This window comes from Triticum urartu, chromosome 3A, assembly GCF_056163025.1.
Source record: "Triticum urartu cultivar PI428250 chromosome 3A, HENAU_Tu73, whole genome shotgun sequence".
In the NCBI taxonomy this organism is placed as follows: Eukaryota; Viridiplantae; Streptophyta; class Magnoliopsida; order Poales; family Poaceae; genus Triticum; species Triticum urartu.
In genome coordinates, this window is record NC_141875.1 from 725,880,428 (window position 1) to 725,897,493 (window position 17,066).

At 45.7% G+C, this 17,066-nt stretch overlaps 1 protein-coding gene and 1 long non-coding RNA gene across 3 annotated transcripts; both read left to right on the top strand.

Annotated features, from left to right (window-relative positions):
• The first annotated feature begins 4,412 nt into the window (after positions 1–4,412).
• Positions 4,413–6,210, top strand: LOC125546219 (uncharacterized). The gene is made up of 2 exons (XM_087514258.1): positions 4,413–5,244; positions 5,496–6,210. Exons 1-2 carry the CDS (start codon positions 4,733–4,735, stop codon positions 5,704–5,706), a joined length of 723 nt encoding a protein of 240 aa, XP_087370384.1. The 5' UTR covers positions 4,413–4,732; the 3' UTR covers positions 5,707–6,210.
• Positions 6,211–7,038: 828 nt separating this feature from the next.
• On the top strand, positions 7,039–12,056 carry LOC125546220 (uncharacterized). 2 transcript variants are annotated; one of them, XR_007300489.2, is made up of 7 exons: positions 7,039–7,640; positions 7,715–7,755; positions 8,913–9,041; positions 10,482–10,584; positions 11,309–11,424; positions 11,558–11,715; positions 11,810–12,056. It is a non-coding gene; the product is annotated as an uncharacterized LOC125546220 (long non-coding RNA). The 2 variants fall into 2 exon arrangements; XR_007300488.2 differs by lacking the exons at positions 11,309–11,424; positions 11,558–11,715; positions 11,810–12,056 and adding an exon at positions 10,794–11,245 and having other exon boundaries at positions 7,048–7,640; positions 10,482–10,691.
• The last annotated feature ends 5,010 nt before the right edge of the window (positions 12,057–17,066 follow it).

Here is a 17,066-nt window from a genome sequence, read left to right on the forward strand (position 1 = left end):
AGGCCTCGCCTCTGCAATTTTATCGAGGGTATCGATTAAAGTAGATAGTCGCAACTTTTCTTTTTTGTACATGCCAGCAGTGTGCTTACCCCATCCACGAAGGAATCGGCGCAAGACGCGTATTTGATTGTTCCATCATTGAATGGGCATGTTACCGCGAGGTTGACGTGCTGACACCTTCTTGACCAGGTCGAGAAATCCATCTCTAGTGAGCCATCCAAGCTCAAATTTAAACTGATGACGGCTAGACCTTGGAGTTGTTTGTCCAAAATCGGTTAGCAATGGAGCGTGACCCGATAAGGCCTCAATTCTTTCTAGTGCCCGTACCGAGGCTAAGGGATATTTATATTCCCAGTCGGTGGTAACAAGCACCCGGTCAAGTTTTTCAAAAGTTGGAACTGATCGGTTATTGGCCCAGGTATACTGGCGGCCAGACATAGTGAGCTCCCGCAAGTCTAGACTGTCAATAACAGCATTGAAGAGGAATGGCCACCTAGTATCAAACCGGTCATTGTTTTTTTCCTGCTGATATCGAAGGATATTGAAATCCCCCCCCCCCCGATTAGCATGGGATGGGGATTGTCTCAACAGGTATTAATAAGTTCCTTTTAAAAAGCAAACTTAAACTCCTCTTGAGCGGCGCCATATACAGCCACCAGGCTCCAAAGGAAGTTGTCGGACTTATTTCGAAGGTGGAATTTGATATGATATTCCCCCTTTGACGTGGACAAAAGTTCCAAGTAAGTGGAATGGATTCCTAGCAAGATTCCACCGGACCTCCCGGACGGGGGTAAGACGTGCCATTCATAATCGTAACCACATGAAAAGTGGTCAAGATCACGTGATGGGAAGTCACGTTTGCCCGACTCAGTGATAGCCAGAAAGTCCAACGCATGATCCTTTACACAATCAGCAATATGTTTGTGTTTAGCCAAGTCACCAAGACCTCTGCTATTCCAAAACATGCCTCTCATGATGAACCATTTTGTTGTCGTTTAGAGGCCTTTGTCCTCTTAGATGGGTGCCCTCTTTTCTTTGCTGAATTAGACTTGTTCTTTCGTACCGACGCGACCAGCTCACATAGCGTAATGTCACGTACAGTATCATCCAAGTCTACCTCAGTTGTCTCTTTAACTAGATGGGAGAGAAGCTTGCCTTCATGATTGGCATCAGCATCTTCATCCTCCTCATCTGACACAAAAGGGTCCGCAAATATCGACAACTTAGGAGCAACCGTAAGCCGGTCTAACTCCACTTGTTTAAGAGCCCTAACAGAAAAATCTACCTCTTTCTCATTACGTCCTAATGAAACTCCAAGGCTAGTAATATTTGAATGTACTTTGGATTTATCAAAAGACAAAAATGATTGACGAGAGGAGGTACCTTCAAAGTCGAGATTGCGGGCAGCCGTCTTGCGCATGGCTCTCATTAGAGAGTCCTCGTCGGTGGCTGCAGTACCATCAGTTCCGATGGAGTGGCGACCGCTGCGCCTCAGTGATGATGGAGTGAGGTTGGCAGCAGTGGCAGTTCCGGTGGCCCTGAGTGGTGGAATAGACGGGTGCGGCGATGATGAAGAAGACCGCGAGGGCTGCAAGTCAGCCTCCGGCTCGGCGAGAGCCTTGGATGCGGGCGCCCCTCCCGTCGTCAGAGGCGTATAAGAAAAAGCTCACAACTCCGCCATTGCCGACTCATGTTCAGCCCTAACAGACGGGGAGAAAATCACTCCTCGTCGGGTAGGTGACGAAGGTGTGGGCGATGGTGGCGGCGAAGCCACACCCTCAGGAGCCTCCTCAGGCGTGAGCCCCTCAAGGTAAGTCCGGTCCTGACTCCCCTCTTCGTTGTGTGGCGGTGCAGCTAGCTGAGTCGGAGTCGGCGGCGTCGTAGACTGTAGCGCCGATGTCGTCAAAACAGCAGGAGTAGTGTTCACCGGGGCTGTCATCGACGAAGGTGCTGAAGGTGTCATGGCCGAGGTGGAGACATATCCAGCGTCGAAGGGGCCCCGCGTCGATTAGAGTTAGGTGGTGTGACAGCGATGAAGAACTTATCCAGCGTCGAAGAGGCCCCCGCGAGAGGCGTGGACGAGTTCATCTTCATGGGCACCACTCCACCCGAGGTAGGATGAACGGAGGAGTCATTGGATGACGAAGTGGGTTTTGGCCTCTTACTAGGATCATTGGCTCTCCCTATATCCTCCATGCCATGTCCTTTGTCGCCCCCTGGATCATCTCCGTGCTCCCAGACACGAGGCACGGAATCAGCATCAACATGGAAATCTGATTTTTTTTCCAGGCTATACCGTAGCTCATAACCCTTCCTTTGAATAACCACGTCCGAAGAAAGAGAGTCAACTGTCCCAGCATGAACCAAATTTTAACAAGACCAACCCAGTTGTCTGCACAAGGGTAATGAATGTAAGACACCAAAAGTCCTTCCTCTGCAATGTAGAGACAAATCCACTAAGTCTTAAGTGTGTAGACCCTACGGGTTCGGGAACCATGTAGACATGACCGAGACATCTCTCCTACCAATAACCAACGGCGGGATCTGGATACCCATGTTGGCTCCCACATGTTCCACGATGATCTCATCGTATGAACCACGATGTCGGGGATTCAATCAATTCCGTATACAATTCGCTTTGTCTATCGGTATGTTACTTGCCCCAGATTCGATCGTCGGTATCCCCATACCTTGTTCAATCTCGTTACCGGCAAGTCTCTTTACTCGTTCCGTAATGCATGATCCCGTGGCTAACTCCTTAGTCACATTGAGCTTGTTATGATGATACATTACCGCATGGGCCCAGAGATACCTCTCCATCATACGGAGTAACAAATCCCAGTCTCGATTCATGCCAACCCAACAGATACTTTCGCAGACACCTGTAGTGCACTTTTATAGCCACCCAGTTACGTTGTGACGTTTGGTACACCCAAAGCATTCCTACGGTATTCGGGAATTGCACAATCTCATGGTCTAAGGAAATGCTACTTAACATTAGAAAAGCTTTAGCAAACGAACTACACGATCTTGCGATACGCTTAGGATTGGGTCTTGTCCATCACATCATTCTCCCAATGATATGATCCCGTTATCAATGACATTCAATGTCCATGGTCAGGAAACCATGATCATCTATTGATCAACGAGCTAGTGAACTAGAGGCTTACTAGGGGCATATTACGATCTATCTATTCATACATGTATTACGGTTTCCGGTTAATACAATTATAGCATGAACAATAGACAATTATCATGAACACGGAAATATAATAATAACCACTTTATTATTGCCTCTAGGGCATATTTCCAACACAACAATCTCCGAGATTGCCCCCTTGGTATAGTGGCAACGGTTCGCACGCAGATGGTCAACAGGAGACTGGTACGTGAGGCTCTAGGCATGCATGCTCGGATGAATGACGTAGTGGGTAACCTATGCACACAAGGTTTGACCCAGTTCATCGAGCTTTGGGAGATCATTTCAGAGGTGCAATTGGAGGATCATATGGAGGACCGTCCCATTTGGGCTTGGAACGAGTCGGGAGTTTACACAGCATCATCCGCTTATAAGATGCTTTGTGAGGGAGGAGTGAGATTTCACTCATTCGGAGCCATCTGAAAATGTTGGGCTCCACTAGCGTGCAAGATCTTCATGTGGTTAGCAGTTCAATACCGATTGTGGACATCGGATAAAAGGATGAGACATGGGTTGCAAGACCAAACATGAAGGTGCTTCTTATGCGACCAGGAGGAAGACACGGTGGATCATATTTTGCAGTAGTGCGTGTTCTCGCGGCAAGTGTGGTTTCGTTCCATTGCTAGAATGGGGTTGAGGATTGAGCTTTGCCCGGCAAATGATTCTAGGTTGGTGTAATGGTGGATGGAAGCTAGGAAACAAATCCACAAGCAAACTCGGAAAGGGTTCGACACGTTCGTGATGCTTATCTGCTGGACTCTTTGGAAACAGAGGAACTCGAGGGTCTTCGGATCGGGACAGAGCAAGAATGAGGGTGATACGGTGGACATGATCTTCGGCGACTTGAGGACTTGGGCCACGGCAGGTGCGTTTGGAGGACAACTAGTATCCAAGTAGTCGAGTAGCATGAGGGAGTGTAATGGAGGCTGGGTTAGGATTGACTTGTGACGCCTAACTAGCAAATTTTGTAATCTCTTATACATAATTTTCTCTCTCCTATAAAGCTAAGGTACGTCATTGGCGAACCCTCGAAAAAAGAATACCCCATATGTGGTGTATATACATGCGAGAGCCAAATGGTATTTCCAAGGACGGAAGCCTTAGTGAAAGCAATGAAGTTGATCGTGAAAGCAATGAAGTTGAGAGAAAGAGAATGAGCGGTGAGGAACAGACGCGAGAGGATTAGGTAAGCTGAGATATTTTTTAAGAAGAGAGGTGCTGGCTGCATCGTAGGATCACACCCCATCGCACGTTTCTCGTGTCACCGGCCCAAAAGCTTGAACATTTCCCATTTCTCATGGGATGTCATCGACCAGACTCTATATAAAGCCTATCCTTGTACCATTGCTAAGCTAAGAAATCAAAGCCATCTTGTTGTATTTCAATTCTTTAATTTCCAGTAAGTAAATTGTCTTGTTATCCTACAAGAATTTATCCTCTTCATCATCTATCCTCGTCAAGATCAGATTTTTGTCCATCTCTCCTCGTCAGATCCATCGTGATCCTGACAGTCGTGTGTACAGGCGCCCCGCCATGAAGTGCCCTTCCGATTCCTCGGCTGGCCGTGATCCCTGGGCTCCTCCTCCGGCTTCTGGCGGTGGCGGCTCCAGCGAGCCAGCCAAGAAGCGGCAGCGGACCTCGAGCTCGAGCCAGGCCGAGGCATCCTCGTCCTCACAGCCTCCACCGGCGCCGCCGGGGGACGCGAGAGAGGTGCCGGATCTGGTGGAGGACGCGATGTTCGAGGTGCTACGGCGGGCGGAGCCGCGGACGCTGGCCGCCGCGGCGTGCGTGAGCCGGGGCTGGCGGGTCCTCGCGCAGGACGAGCGGCTGTGGGAGGCACCGTGCGTGAGGGAGTGGACCGACCTCGGCTTCTCGGAACAGCTGCTCCGCGCCGTCGTGCTCTCTTTCGGCGGCTTCCGCCGCCTGCACGCCGTCTCCATCCAGGCCCGACGGCGGTTCGGCGTTGGCTGCGGGAACTGGCACGGCGTGCGGACGCCGGGACAGGGGAGGAGGAGGGGGGTGCCGTGGACCGACGACGAGCACAGGTGAGTATAGTGTTCTTCTGATCTCACTGCTCCATCTATGTCATGCACAAGACTAACTAGTCATATAAATTTTCTTTCTTGAATTCACCATCAATCAATAGGATTTACATCATCAGAATAATTCAACCATGGAAGAACTGCTATCTGAAACTGAATAAATTGTTCACTAGGAATTGATGAGATGGCTATGCAGTAAGAATTCATGATCCATACTGGTTGTTGAAGCTGATCATGCCTTGTTCTTTGGCCAGGTTGTTTCTCTTAGGCCTGAAGACGTACGGAAAAGGGGATTGGAGGAACATATCACGCAACTTCGTGCGGACGAGGACGCCGACGCAGGTGGCCAGCCACGCTCAGAAGTACTTTATCAGGCTCAGCTCAGGGACGGCAAGGAGGTCGAGCATCCACGACATCACCACAGTTCACCTGACCGACGACCAGCCTCCCTCGCCGTCCCAGTGATTGATGATCAACCAGTCCAGCGCACCGGCTCAGCGCGGCAACGGGGCAGTTCTCGCTGCCAGCCGACACCAAGCAGCACGGCGCGTCGAGCGCGCCCTTCAGTTCGCCGAACCGGGCTCTCGGGATGCCGAACTACGGCAGGGTTTGCAAGATCAAGGCCTGCAGTGTGGTCCTCTACAATGTCTACATGATCAGCTGGCCGCGAACCGGAGTACCGAGTACGCTGTATTGGAAGATGCAAGCGCATCAGATGTCTAGTGTAATATGGCCCTGGCTCTAGTTTCACTGCCTGTATTATTACTGAAGTAATTGATTATGGGGATTTTTCATAAGATAGCAGAGAGAGTAGGTATGCTGGTGAGTGGTGATGCTTGGTAGTAGTCCACAAGTGTTGGTGTTGATACTGAGAATGTAAGGGGAAAAGGATGTCTAGAACTTGATGCTGTAGTATCTTGAGATACACAGGGAATACTAGTGCTCAGTACTGATGATGCACATTGTCAAGTGACTTGTTTTCAATCTTCATGGATCCTGCTTTCTGGTCAGCTCATGTTATGGGAAACCTTACTCATGCAGCATCTCACACATACTTATCCACATCTATGATCTATCATTCATTCATTCAAGCTTCCGCCGTTTCCCGTCCGTATGTTTGCGAGTGTAATTTTTCCGGATAAACCAAAATGAGTTTGGAGTGAGTCATCCAGCATTTACTTGCCTTGTTCATCTGGTTAACATCTGATTAACCTTTGCATTGTTTGTGTGTACTTAAGTCCTAAAAAATAGGAAATTCTTCTCTTGTATAGATCCCTACCACCACCACTACTACTACTACCATTGATGACCATGATGCTGGACCCACCAAACAATGGAATTGGAAATGAGTCAGAGTTGCACTAGCTTTGGCATCTCATGCTTTGGCTGCCTCCCTTTCCATCAACCTTTTGCAAAATCCTTCCCTCACTCCTTTTTGGCCCTGTTCTTCTTTTTCTCATTCAGAAAAGGCATCCACAGATCCCTGTGACAACAGTGGAGAATAGCACAGAGGGCAGCACTTGGGGCACAAAATGTTTTGTTTTTTGGCCAACTTGTGTGCTGGGTGCTTGTGCTTTTCTTCCTCACCTTTTCTGCAAGTTAACCACTCACTCAGCTCAGCTCTCTGATGATGATGGTGATGATCATGATCATGATGGAGGGAAGCTTCTGGGAGGAAGCCGAGAGCCCTCAAGGCCATGGACAGGTATCCGATAAACAAGGCATATTAAAACCATTCAGCTGTGCATCAAGCGCGAGCACTCCTCGCGATGTCCACGTCGGACTAGCTGGAAGACAAAAAGAGCAAGAGGGAGGAAGTTGCCTCGAGCCCCACCCCTTCCTTATCCTTTCCTCCAAAATTTCACATCGCACGCAACCTTCTCTCGTGACGCCGCCGCCGCCTCCTCTTCTCTCCCCCGATTCTCCTCGCGACTGCTCCGAGCCCCTCCTCTTCCCTGTGTCGGCTGCTCGACGCGCCGCGCCACCGCTGCGGGAGAAGGTGAACACGAGGAGATGCAGGGTGGGTGGCCTCGCCGGGAACCACCGGCTGGCCAAGGACCGTGTGGGCTGGCACTTCCCCGCGGCGCCCTCCTTCCCTGACTTGGCCGTCGCCACTGCCCCCTTCCCTCATGTCGAGGCTGGGCGTGCACAGAGTGGGCGAGTCGATCGCGACGGAACCAGAGTCACTCGAGGCCGGGGTGCGAGATGATGTCCAGCAGGCGGAGGGGTGGCCATGGGAGGAGTAGCCCACAATGAAATCCATTTTCTCTTTGTGTGTGTGTGTTGGATTTCGATCGAGGAAGGGGATGGCGTGGGGATGAGGCGGTGGACAGAGGAAGAGAGCGATGCTGGCTGAGCGGGCGGATCTGGATCCAAGCGGCCCCTCGTGTGTTTGATCTGTTAGTTAACATTATCTTATCTCCTCTATCTCCCCTCTCTTCTCTCACTGACCCATCTGATCTCGTTTCTGCAGGTAGAGCGGCCAGAGGAGCAGGCCAACATAACACCAACGTGGTGAGCTTCCCCTCTCCACCATCTATCCCAGATCTGAACATCAACTACAATTTGTACGTTTTGGTTATGCTCTATTTCAGTTTATACAAATCTCGTTTTGGTTAAACTTCTGTCTTTGAGGTATGTGCAATCTTGATGTACCACCATGTAAAAAAACTGGAGTGTGTGCACAATTTTTCCTATGGAACTATTATGGAAACCAGATGCTTATTCTTGAAATGATTGCTCATATCAAAGAAGAGGTCTCCTTTGGCTCCATTTTGGAGTTCTTATCCAAGTTCTGTTCTAATTACTAGATGATGTTGTGTTGATGCTGTTCTTCACAGTTGATGGCAATATGACCTTGACAAGTGTAGTGGTTCGGTTTGGAGAAAGAGAGAATAAAGTATCCCTATACATCAGTACATTTGGCTACTAATGTAAGAATACAAAAAGTCGTTTCAGTAGCTTTCACAGGTTCATCAAGGAGTCGGCTGTTCAAGCTGAATCCCTCCACACCCAAATGATAAAAGCTTGTTTTTTTAATGAACAAGCTACTTTAGGAAACGTTGCTAATCCAGGCTAAGAAATGGTTCTCAGATGAGGTGTCATGTGCCAGCAGTAGTTTTTTTATGAGTCTACCCAAGTGTTAGAGTAACTATCTTGCTTTTAGTTGTGATTCTGATTATTTACATTTAAGAGCTCATTTCTTATGACTTCTTGTGTGTATCATGATAGATTGTATACAACTGATCGTAGCTCATTTTATTATTCAGAGACTTTCAACTAATTACCATATGCTAATCATTCTCTTTTCTTTTTTCTTTCCTTTCCATTTGCCAATTACATAGGTTCATTAGAAATCCAACTGTCAATGAGAATGCCATGAACCTCATTTTTGGTTCAATAAATCATTCAATTTCTTTTATTTAATTTGCATGTGGAAACGACATATGCTAATTTTCCATTTATGTTTCAACATACACATGCGCACACATTTGTGCTGATTAATTGTCCGCGAGACGATCTGCCAACATACTCACATGATACTTTTAGTGCCGTTGTCTTATTATTTCCCTTTTACTCTGCTCTCTGTTTTTCCATCTTGCTTCACTTTCGATCAATCGTCACAGCAATTGCTTCTTACCAATTATTATATTTTTTTCTCAAATGCACAGCGCAAGGAAGATGAGCTTCCAAAGTACATCATGCGCGGTATGTACATTCCTGTCCCGACGCCGTGCCCGACGCGCTGGACTGGAGGCATAGCGGCGCCGTCACCATGGTCAAGCATCAGGGCAAGTGTGGTAAGCACCATGCTTGTGAATCTGTTGTTCTACACTTGACATTGCAGCGCTCATCTATATTCCCTGTTAAAATTTTATTGTTTCTGTAGTTATTTGGTTTTATTGCTAAAGCTTAGATATTGAGATGTGGTGCATAAGCACTTCAAAAGCATAGTGATCCATTAACTAGAATCCATGTTAGGGAGCAGAAGCTGACAGGTACAAGCTAACCACCCTTGCATAACGCGTCAGGTAACAATGGTGGTAGATAAATTGGTTAGCACTTGGCAATTAGCAACTTGTTTGCCTATCATACTTGGCAAAGATCATCGTGCCCACTTAGAAAAGTGGTTGAAAAAATGCCTTTGTTTAGTTTTTTCAAGCCCAATTTCCAGTTTTACTGCCTACATTTATCCAAACTATACTGGCTGTAATCACTGCTCTTCCTAATAGTACATCCACAAAGTTTTTTATCCTTGATACTAAAACTTTGATATTGAGATGTTGTTACACACTCACACAACTACTCCCTCCGTTCCTAGATCTATTTTGGAACGGAGGGAGTACATAAAAGCATAGTCGTACTTAGATATGTATGACCAAGGCATTTTTTACGGCAAATAATTCTAATAAATAGAATCCATGCAAGCGAGATGAAGCTGGTACAAACAAGCTAATCTCCCCATTACATAACTTGTTAGGAATTAGAGGCATTTAGCAACATGTTTGCCTGCAGTACTAAAAAATCAAGCCCAGCTAGAGAAGATGTTGAAAAAATGTCTCTGTTTAGTTTTTCGCAGGCCCACTTTGCAGTTTTACTGACTACATTCCTTCAAGCTATGCTGGTTTTTACTCCTTCAGCTCTTCCTAATAGTAGATCCATGAACTTTGTTATCCTTAAAATGTGAAATATATCAAGGAAGTGCCTGCTCCAATACTGACTGCTTGGAAAATTAGATAAATAAATTAGAGCTAGAGAGTTATGCTCTAATTCCTTGTGTGATTCGTAGGTGATATTGCTTTTTAAGACGTCCCGCACAAGAGAATTCTTCTAACCATTTTTGTTAGCTTTTGCGGTTGGCCATGGAAATAGACATGTGCTGCTTTATTATGTAGACCAGTTATGTATTACGCCTTAAATAAGAATCTTATAAAAAATTGTTATGCTTGCAGCAATCTAGAATTCTAGGTTTGGGATCATTTTAGGTTGTGCAGTTTAGAGATGCTACGTAAGAACTGTGTGAGCACTCATGTTTTACAAATTAGGATCACAACAGTGACACTGAAGAAGTGAAGATGCAAGTATCTATTTACGTGAAGTCACTCCTTTGTACTTGTATTGTTTCGTTCTACTCAAGTGCCTTGATACAAGATACTTAAAGTATTTTTCGATTTTACCTCATTCCTTATTACTAACCCACAACCGTACTTCTGGTTAATGTGGTCTGGACTGTCATTCAGGTGCCATGGAAGGACTAAACAAGATCACGACAGGCTCTCTTCTCAGCCTTCCTGAGTAGAAACTAATCGGTTGTGACAGATCCCACAATGCTGGTTGTGGCGGGTAGGCTCATGAACTATGCTTATAAGTTTGTGATTAATAATGATGGGAGTGACACGAAGGATGACTACCCGTTTGGTGAATCAGATGAAACATGCAACAAAAACAAAGTAAGATGGAGGTGTAGTTGTGTAGAACAAAAATAAAAACTACCTTGAGCATGTTTTAGGCACATGATCTATCATATTCATGCAATTTGTCTCGTTTCACAGCTGAAAAAGCATGTGGTAACAATTGATGGCTACTGAAGCGACGCCCTGGCGGTGATGCCTTCAAGGTGCCGTGGAAGTGAGGTCAGGGCATGGGGATCCGGGCAAGTGCGCCAAGGAGACCGACGCGTCTTACCCGCTCATGACCCAAGCAGTGATTTTCCATTGCCTCTAGATGTATCATGGACCGTCGCCAGCCTTTGGTTTTAGACGTGAACGTGCATGTAGCAGTACTTCATATTGCTATATTTTGATTCTGACGAAATAACATCACGTGGTACAATCAAGAAAGTGGAAGGGGCGCATCCTATCTAGCACCGCCCCAGCTTCCTCTCAGGCGGCGCACCTGGATGCGCCCCAACCACTAGTCTGTTAGCAAAGAGAGCGGTTTTGTATAGCTGGAGCTCCACGGTACCCTCTATCAGGGCCGCACAATAAAGAATTATTTTCCTCGAGATACGTTCACATGTTTAAGATGAGCAGCTCTGCCACTGGAATCAAAGCCTAATACTCTGCAGGGGACTGAAAAAGATTCGAATTTGATGGGCCTAGTAGGCTACTGGACAAGACATGGAGGGCCAAGACTCAGGAAAAACAAAAGGACAGGACAAGACCGGACGACTCCTCTGTACAAGTACGACGCGTGTAATCTCGTTCCTTCCATCGGGCAACATTTTTTTACTTTTTCTGCCAAAAAAAACATTTTTTTTACTTTTGCATCCTCTTTCTCCTCTTTCGTATCTGCTTGTACCACCATGGATCTGCAGAGCAGCGAGCTCGCTTCTTTCAACATGAAAAGAGGTGAAGACACCAAGGAGGCAGAGGAGCCCGTAATGGTGATAGGGGCAGCTGCCGAACAGACTTCAACTGTGGCGCCTCCGGATCCATCCGCAATGACATCCGTCTCCATCTTCCTGGATCAGAGGTATCTTATAATCTGGCATCCTCTTTTTTCTTCCTTCCCATCTCCTCGTATACACCATGGATCTGAAACTCAGCAACCTAGCTTCTTTCAACAGTGAAATAGGTGGAAACAACGATGCCAGACTGTTCCTCAGCTACTGTCTATGGCACAAGGTTGCATAGGCCTCTCACACTCTCTCCCAGACTGTTCCTCTGACAACCGGTGCATGCCACTCTTTTCTCTTCCTTTTTCTTTCTCTATCGACCCGTGCATGCAATTCTCTCTCTCTTAATTTTGTAAAAAAACTTTGAACAACGGCACTCTCTCTCTTTAAAACTTGCATGCAGCAGACTCTCTCTTTACTTGAGCTCTGGCAAACCCACGTGACTACAGTACTGCATGCAAGCGGCAGCGAGAGGACTGGTGTCACTAGCCTTTTCGGACGAAGGGGCTGTTTGGTTCTAGGCCTAGCATTGTCATATTTTACCACACATTTTTGCCAACCTTGCCTAAGGTAAATTCATCAAAATGAGAGTCACAAGTTGGCAAGCCTAAGGGAATCTTGCCATACTTTTTGTGTGTATGCCATGTGGGGCTCAAGTACGGCTTGGCTAAGGTGTGGCTTGAATCAAATACTCACCTAAGTTTGCCAAACTTGCCTAACCTTAGATGTGACAACCTTTGGCAAAGTTAGTCACAAACCAAACAGCCTCTAATCACTCTGTGGCTACACGGATACTACTATTGATGCTGGCACTAGCACATATCTCAATATCATGGTCAACGGTACAGATAAGGGGCACCGTGTAGGACGAGCTACAAAGAAATTTTGCGGTTAGCAAATGCTACTTCCCTCCATTTGGTGTCATCAACAAGCTTGGCACGGCGTGGCATCTCTCTGTGAAAAACAAAGGGCCAGTCCATATGATCACTATGTGCATGCTCGACCTACCAGTCCTCCAAATTGTGAATATAAACGACTTGGAAGAGGATTATACTAGTTCCATGCACGGAACAAACTGAACTGCATCCTTCAAAAAATGAAAAAAATAAAGAAAATCATATGCTCATATGCACTCAAGGGATCGATTCCTCACCTGCAAGATGTGGAGGCCCCACTTAGAGTATGCTGCGAGGAGAGAACTATAACTCGACTGAACCAGGTGGAGCAGGAACAAAGGAAAGGGCAACTAAAGTCCAATATGTATCGCCAATGATGAACATGCAATTGACTTCAACTAACAAGGTTATGATGTTGGCCTCTTGGGAAAAAAATTATATGCTTACGTTCGCACAAAGAATGGGTTTATACCTTGACTAATGGCCCTTCAGCTAATAAGAATAGTTCAACAGTCAGCCTAGACAGCTCCAGGCCCTTTAGCTCTGCGTGGATTATATAATCTTCTGACATTAAGGGGCCTCCAACTTCACCAAATCCGCATTCCAAATGTTGAGGTTCAAATCCGGAGTTCGGCCATCTGTTTGACAGCCAATTCCATGGAGGAAATATTTGTATGTATTATGTATTACACCCTCGGTCCCAAAATAAGTTTGGCTTATTTTGAGACGGATGGAGTAACTTTTTATTAAAAAAAATCCAAGAATGTAATCATAAAACATGATATTTCAGAAGCATGACTTTGACGGTCCGGTTCGCGACAGTCAACGCGGCCACCCGTCTCCATCTACCACCACGAACGCACGCAGAATCAAGATTGGGAGGCTAATCACCACAAACGATTTTTTTTATCGAATTGAGGAACTCTTGGCTACCGATTTTTCATTGAAAGGAAAACACAAGGTTTCCAGTGTTCACCCTCGCACAAGCTTCAGGGTAACAAAGCAGCAAGATTGATTGTCCATCTGACGAGCCAACTGCTCGGGCGGGCGGAAGTCCCCGGTCGACACCACAAGGCAGCCCTCCGCACCGTCGAGCTTGGCCACTTCCACGCCATGCTTCTCTACGACGCCAGCCTACCTCTTGACCTGCACAACGACGAGGAGAAGCTCGGCCCAGTCATCAGCCGCGACGAGGAGAAGCTGCAGCAGTCTCTCCTCTCGGCCGCAACCTCGCATCCTCTCGCTCTGCGGGGGATCTGGACGGGAGAGGAGGAGGCGCGGTGGATCTGGGCGGGGGAAGATGCGGCGAGCCATCGGAGAACGTCGGGGCGACGGCGGTCTGACGTCAGATTCTTGAGTTTTCCAGGAATACCCCTCGATATTCCTGCATCAACATTAATTTTCACTCTACCTTCAGAGCTCCATCGACTTGGGGCAGAAGTTCTAACATTTACTCCCTCTGTCCGAAAATACTTGTCAAAATATGTTTACATACATTCTTTTTTATCTATTTTGATGACGAATATTTACAGACGGAAGGAGTAGATCGCATTGAGCTTTAGACGGAGTCATGTCCAACTCTTCCATAAATTGATTGATAAAATAATGAGTGAACATTATACAACTAATTAAGCAGCACTCACTTTTGTCTCCACTTTGCAATAAGTGACGGACATCCTAACATGTGAGTTTTTTTTTCGTATATCCGTTTATTCAAAACGTTTTATTCCTTAAACTGTACGTCTAAATCTTGAATCGTTTTCACCGTTGGATTACTCGTGTCAAGATCATCAAAACTAGATCTCATATTGATAGGTTTTGGCGTCTTCTTTTAAAAACCGAACGAATAAACCTTGCACATTTTTCTTTTCGAAAGAGGCACGACTATGTCTCTCGTGGAAACAAATTTGCGCCGCTCGCGGAAGGGAAACCCGTGTTCTTTTCGTTTTCGAGAGCACGGCTATGCTTCTCACAAAAGCAAATCCATGCCTCTAGCAGAAGGAAAAAAATGTGTTTTTTTTCATTTTCGAGATGCAGGACTAGTGGAAGCAATTCCATGCCTCTCGCGGAAGGAAAAAATGCATTTTTTCCGTTTTCGAGAGGCACTCTCGCGGAAGAAAAACAATAAGCGTGTTTTTTCCTGTTTCTGAGAGACGCGACTCTGCCTCTAACGGAAGCAAATCTGTGCCTCTCATGAAGGGAAAAAACACGTTTTCTAGCACAAAAAGAACAACGTTTTTGTCTAAAACCTAAGAAAAACCGGGGGAAATCGAAAAGCCAAAAAACCCGGAAAAAGTCATATAAAAAGCCAAAAACGCATGCAAAAAAAAATAAAAATCCCAAATCGAAGGAAGTATCCAGCGTGTGACACGTGGCGACGGCTAGAGTGCGCTCTTAGTCCACCCCAGGTGACCCTTACGGGTTCCTAAAGGAGTACTCCTTGGATAGTTTTTTAGGGGTTAAATCAAGCTTTATTGATCATAGACCACATGATGTGGGATACAAAAAGGATCATGGGGCTCAACAAACCATATCGACTCAGATCAAAAAAATTGAAAACTTGGCTAACCTATCAGCATCACCATTAGTGGCTCTACCTTCGAATTTAAATAAACAGTTTAACAAAGAGGCTCTCTGTTTGATCTCGGAAATAATAGCACCGGAGCCACCTCGGCTTGAATATGAAATATCGTGGATAGCTTGCTTGGAATCTGACGCGATGACAATGTTCCGGAGCATTAGATCTTCAGCAAGAGCCAGACCCTCACGACAAGCAATGGTCTCGAGCGTCGCAACCTGTTATGCCCAGTTGTTCTAATTTGTACGTGCTTTGCACGTCAACTGATTACATATAAGCATGGTACTAAATTAGTGTAAAAAACTAAAGCACACATACTATGGTAAATTTTTCATAGAAGCTTCAAATGGAGATATCCAATAGGCATTTGTGGAATCATTTTTGGGCTTCGCAAGGCCAGATAACAATTATTCCCCCAATAAACATAGTACAATGGTTTTCTTTGTATGAAACATTAGATATAATCTTTGCCCTTATATATATAAATATAGGAAAATGGGTTAGTACTCCTAGGAGTACATACTCCTACCAACGTGTCAGCTTTGAGGCTATCCCGTTTAAACTCCAACCAATATCCAATTACTTAATTAATTATTTAATTAGGTGAAAATCTCACGGAAGGGAAAAGGTGGACTTTGAAAAGTTGTTCCAGAATACTAGGGATAAACACACGTACTGTTGCACATTTGTTGCCCCGTATATTAATCTCATTATTAGGATTTTGAATCTTCTATTTGCACCATGCCGGGCAGCGGCGATTCGAAGACGGCGGCGACAAGAGAATGAAGTGTGGCACCTGCCTACGGGGAAGACGCGCATAGAACGATGCGACGAGCCTCCGTGGCCAACGCAAGCTACATGAGGGTGATGCATTGACCAGGTTATGTACGATGCTATCATGCACTCTCGTGGGTAAATTCGAGGCATGCATCCAGTATCATGTTTAATTTGTGGTCTTGTTACACATTATGAATTGATTAGTGAAATCACTAAAGGAGTTAAGGTACGCATAGATCTCGCTCTAATCTTATATGGGAGTAATTTTTTGAATGCAACAATCTATCAACGCCGTCTTACATAACTCTACTCAAATTTCTCAGGATGCAGCCGGACAGGACGGAGACGCTGGCCGGCGGCCGCGCCGCTGAGCGGCCATGGTGAGCGAGTTCAATGCATAGAGTAATCCAACCGGCTAACTTCCATAGCTTGCACTCCGGCAGTGCAGCTACCTTGCGTCGGTTTCTGCTCTCCTGCTGCCGATCTGCCACACCCCACGGTGCAAGCAAGTCCTAGGCACCGATGATGCATGCATGTACCTAGCACACGTGTTATCATGCAATGTATGCATGGGAGGAATATTTAGCAGTTTCCTTTGCACTTATACAATCAACTTTTGTTTATTATACTGTACCGGTTAACAAATGAGTACTAATTTTTCCTTTTTATGTTTAATGCAGTATCTGATCACTCATGAAAAATAATGTATATACTTCTTGATATGAAATTTAGGATCTCTCTCTCTCTCTCTCTCATTACAAAATGAAGTATATACCAACTTCATATAAGAAAGAAGTATATACTTCTGCACAAATAATGTAGTATATACTCTTTCGTAAAGATGTAGCATTCGTTTCATCAAAAATGGTGTAGTATATACTCTCCTAAAACAAACAAGTATATACGCGCAAAGAAAGCAGTACATACTGAAGGAAATATGCCCTAGAGGCAATAATAAAGTTATTATTTATTTCCTTATATCATGATAAATGTTTATTATTCATGCTAGAATTGTATTAACCGGAAACATAATACATGTGTGAATACATAGACAAACAGAGTGTCACTAGTATGCCTCTACTTGACTAGCTCGTTAATCAAAGATGGTTATGTTTCCTAACCATGAACAAAGAGTTGTTATTTGATTAACGAGGTCACATCATTAAGAGAATGATCT

Bases quoted from the DNA above. Each gene is read 5' to 3' on its own strand.
- LOC125546219 (XM_087514258.1), top strand. From the start codon at position 4,733: ATGAAGTGCCCTTCCGATTCCTCGGCTGGCCGTGATCCCTGGGCTCCT. The intron at 5,245-5,495 runs GTGAGTATAGTG...TTCTTTGGCCAG, and splicing joins TGGACCGACGACGAGCACAG to GTTGTTTCTCTTAGGCCTGA.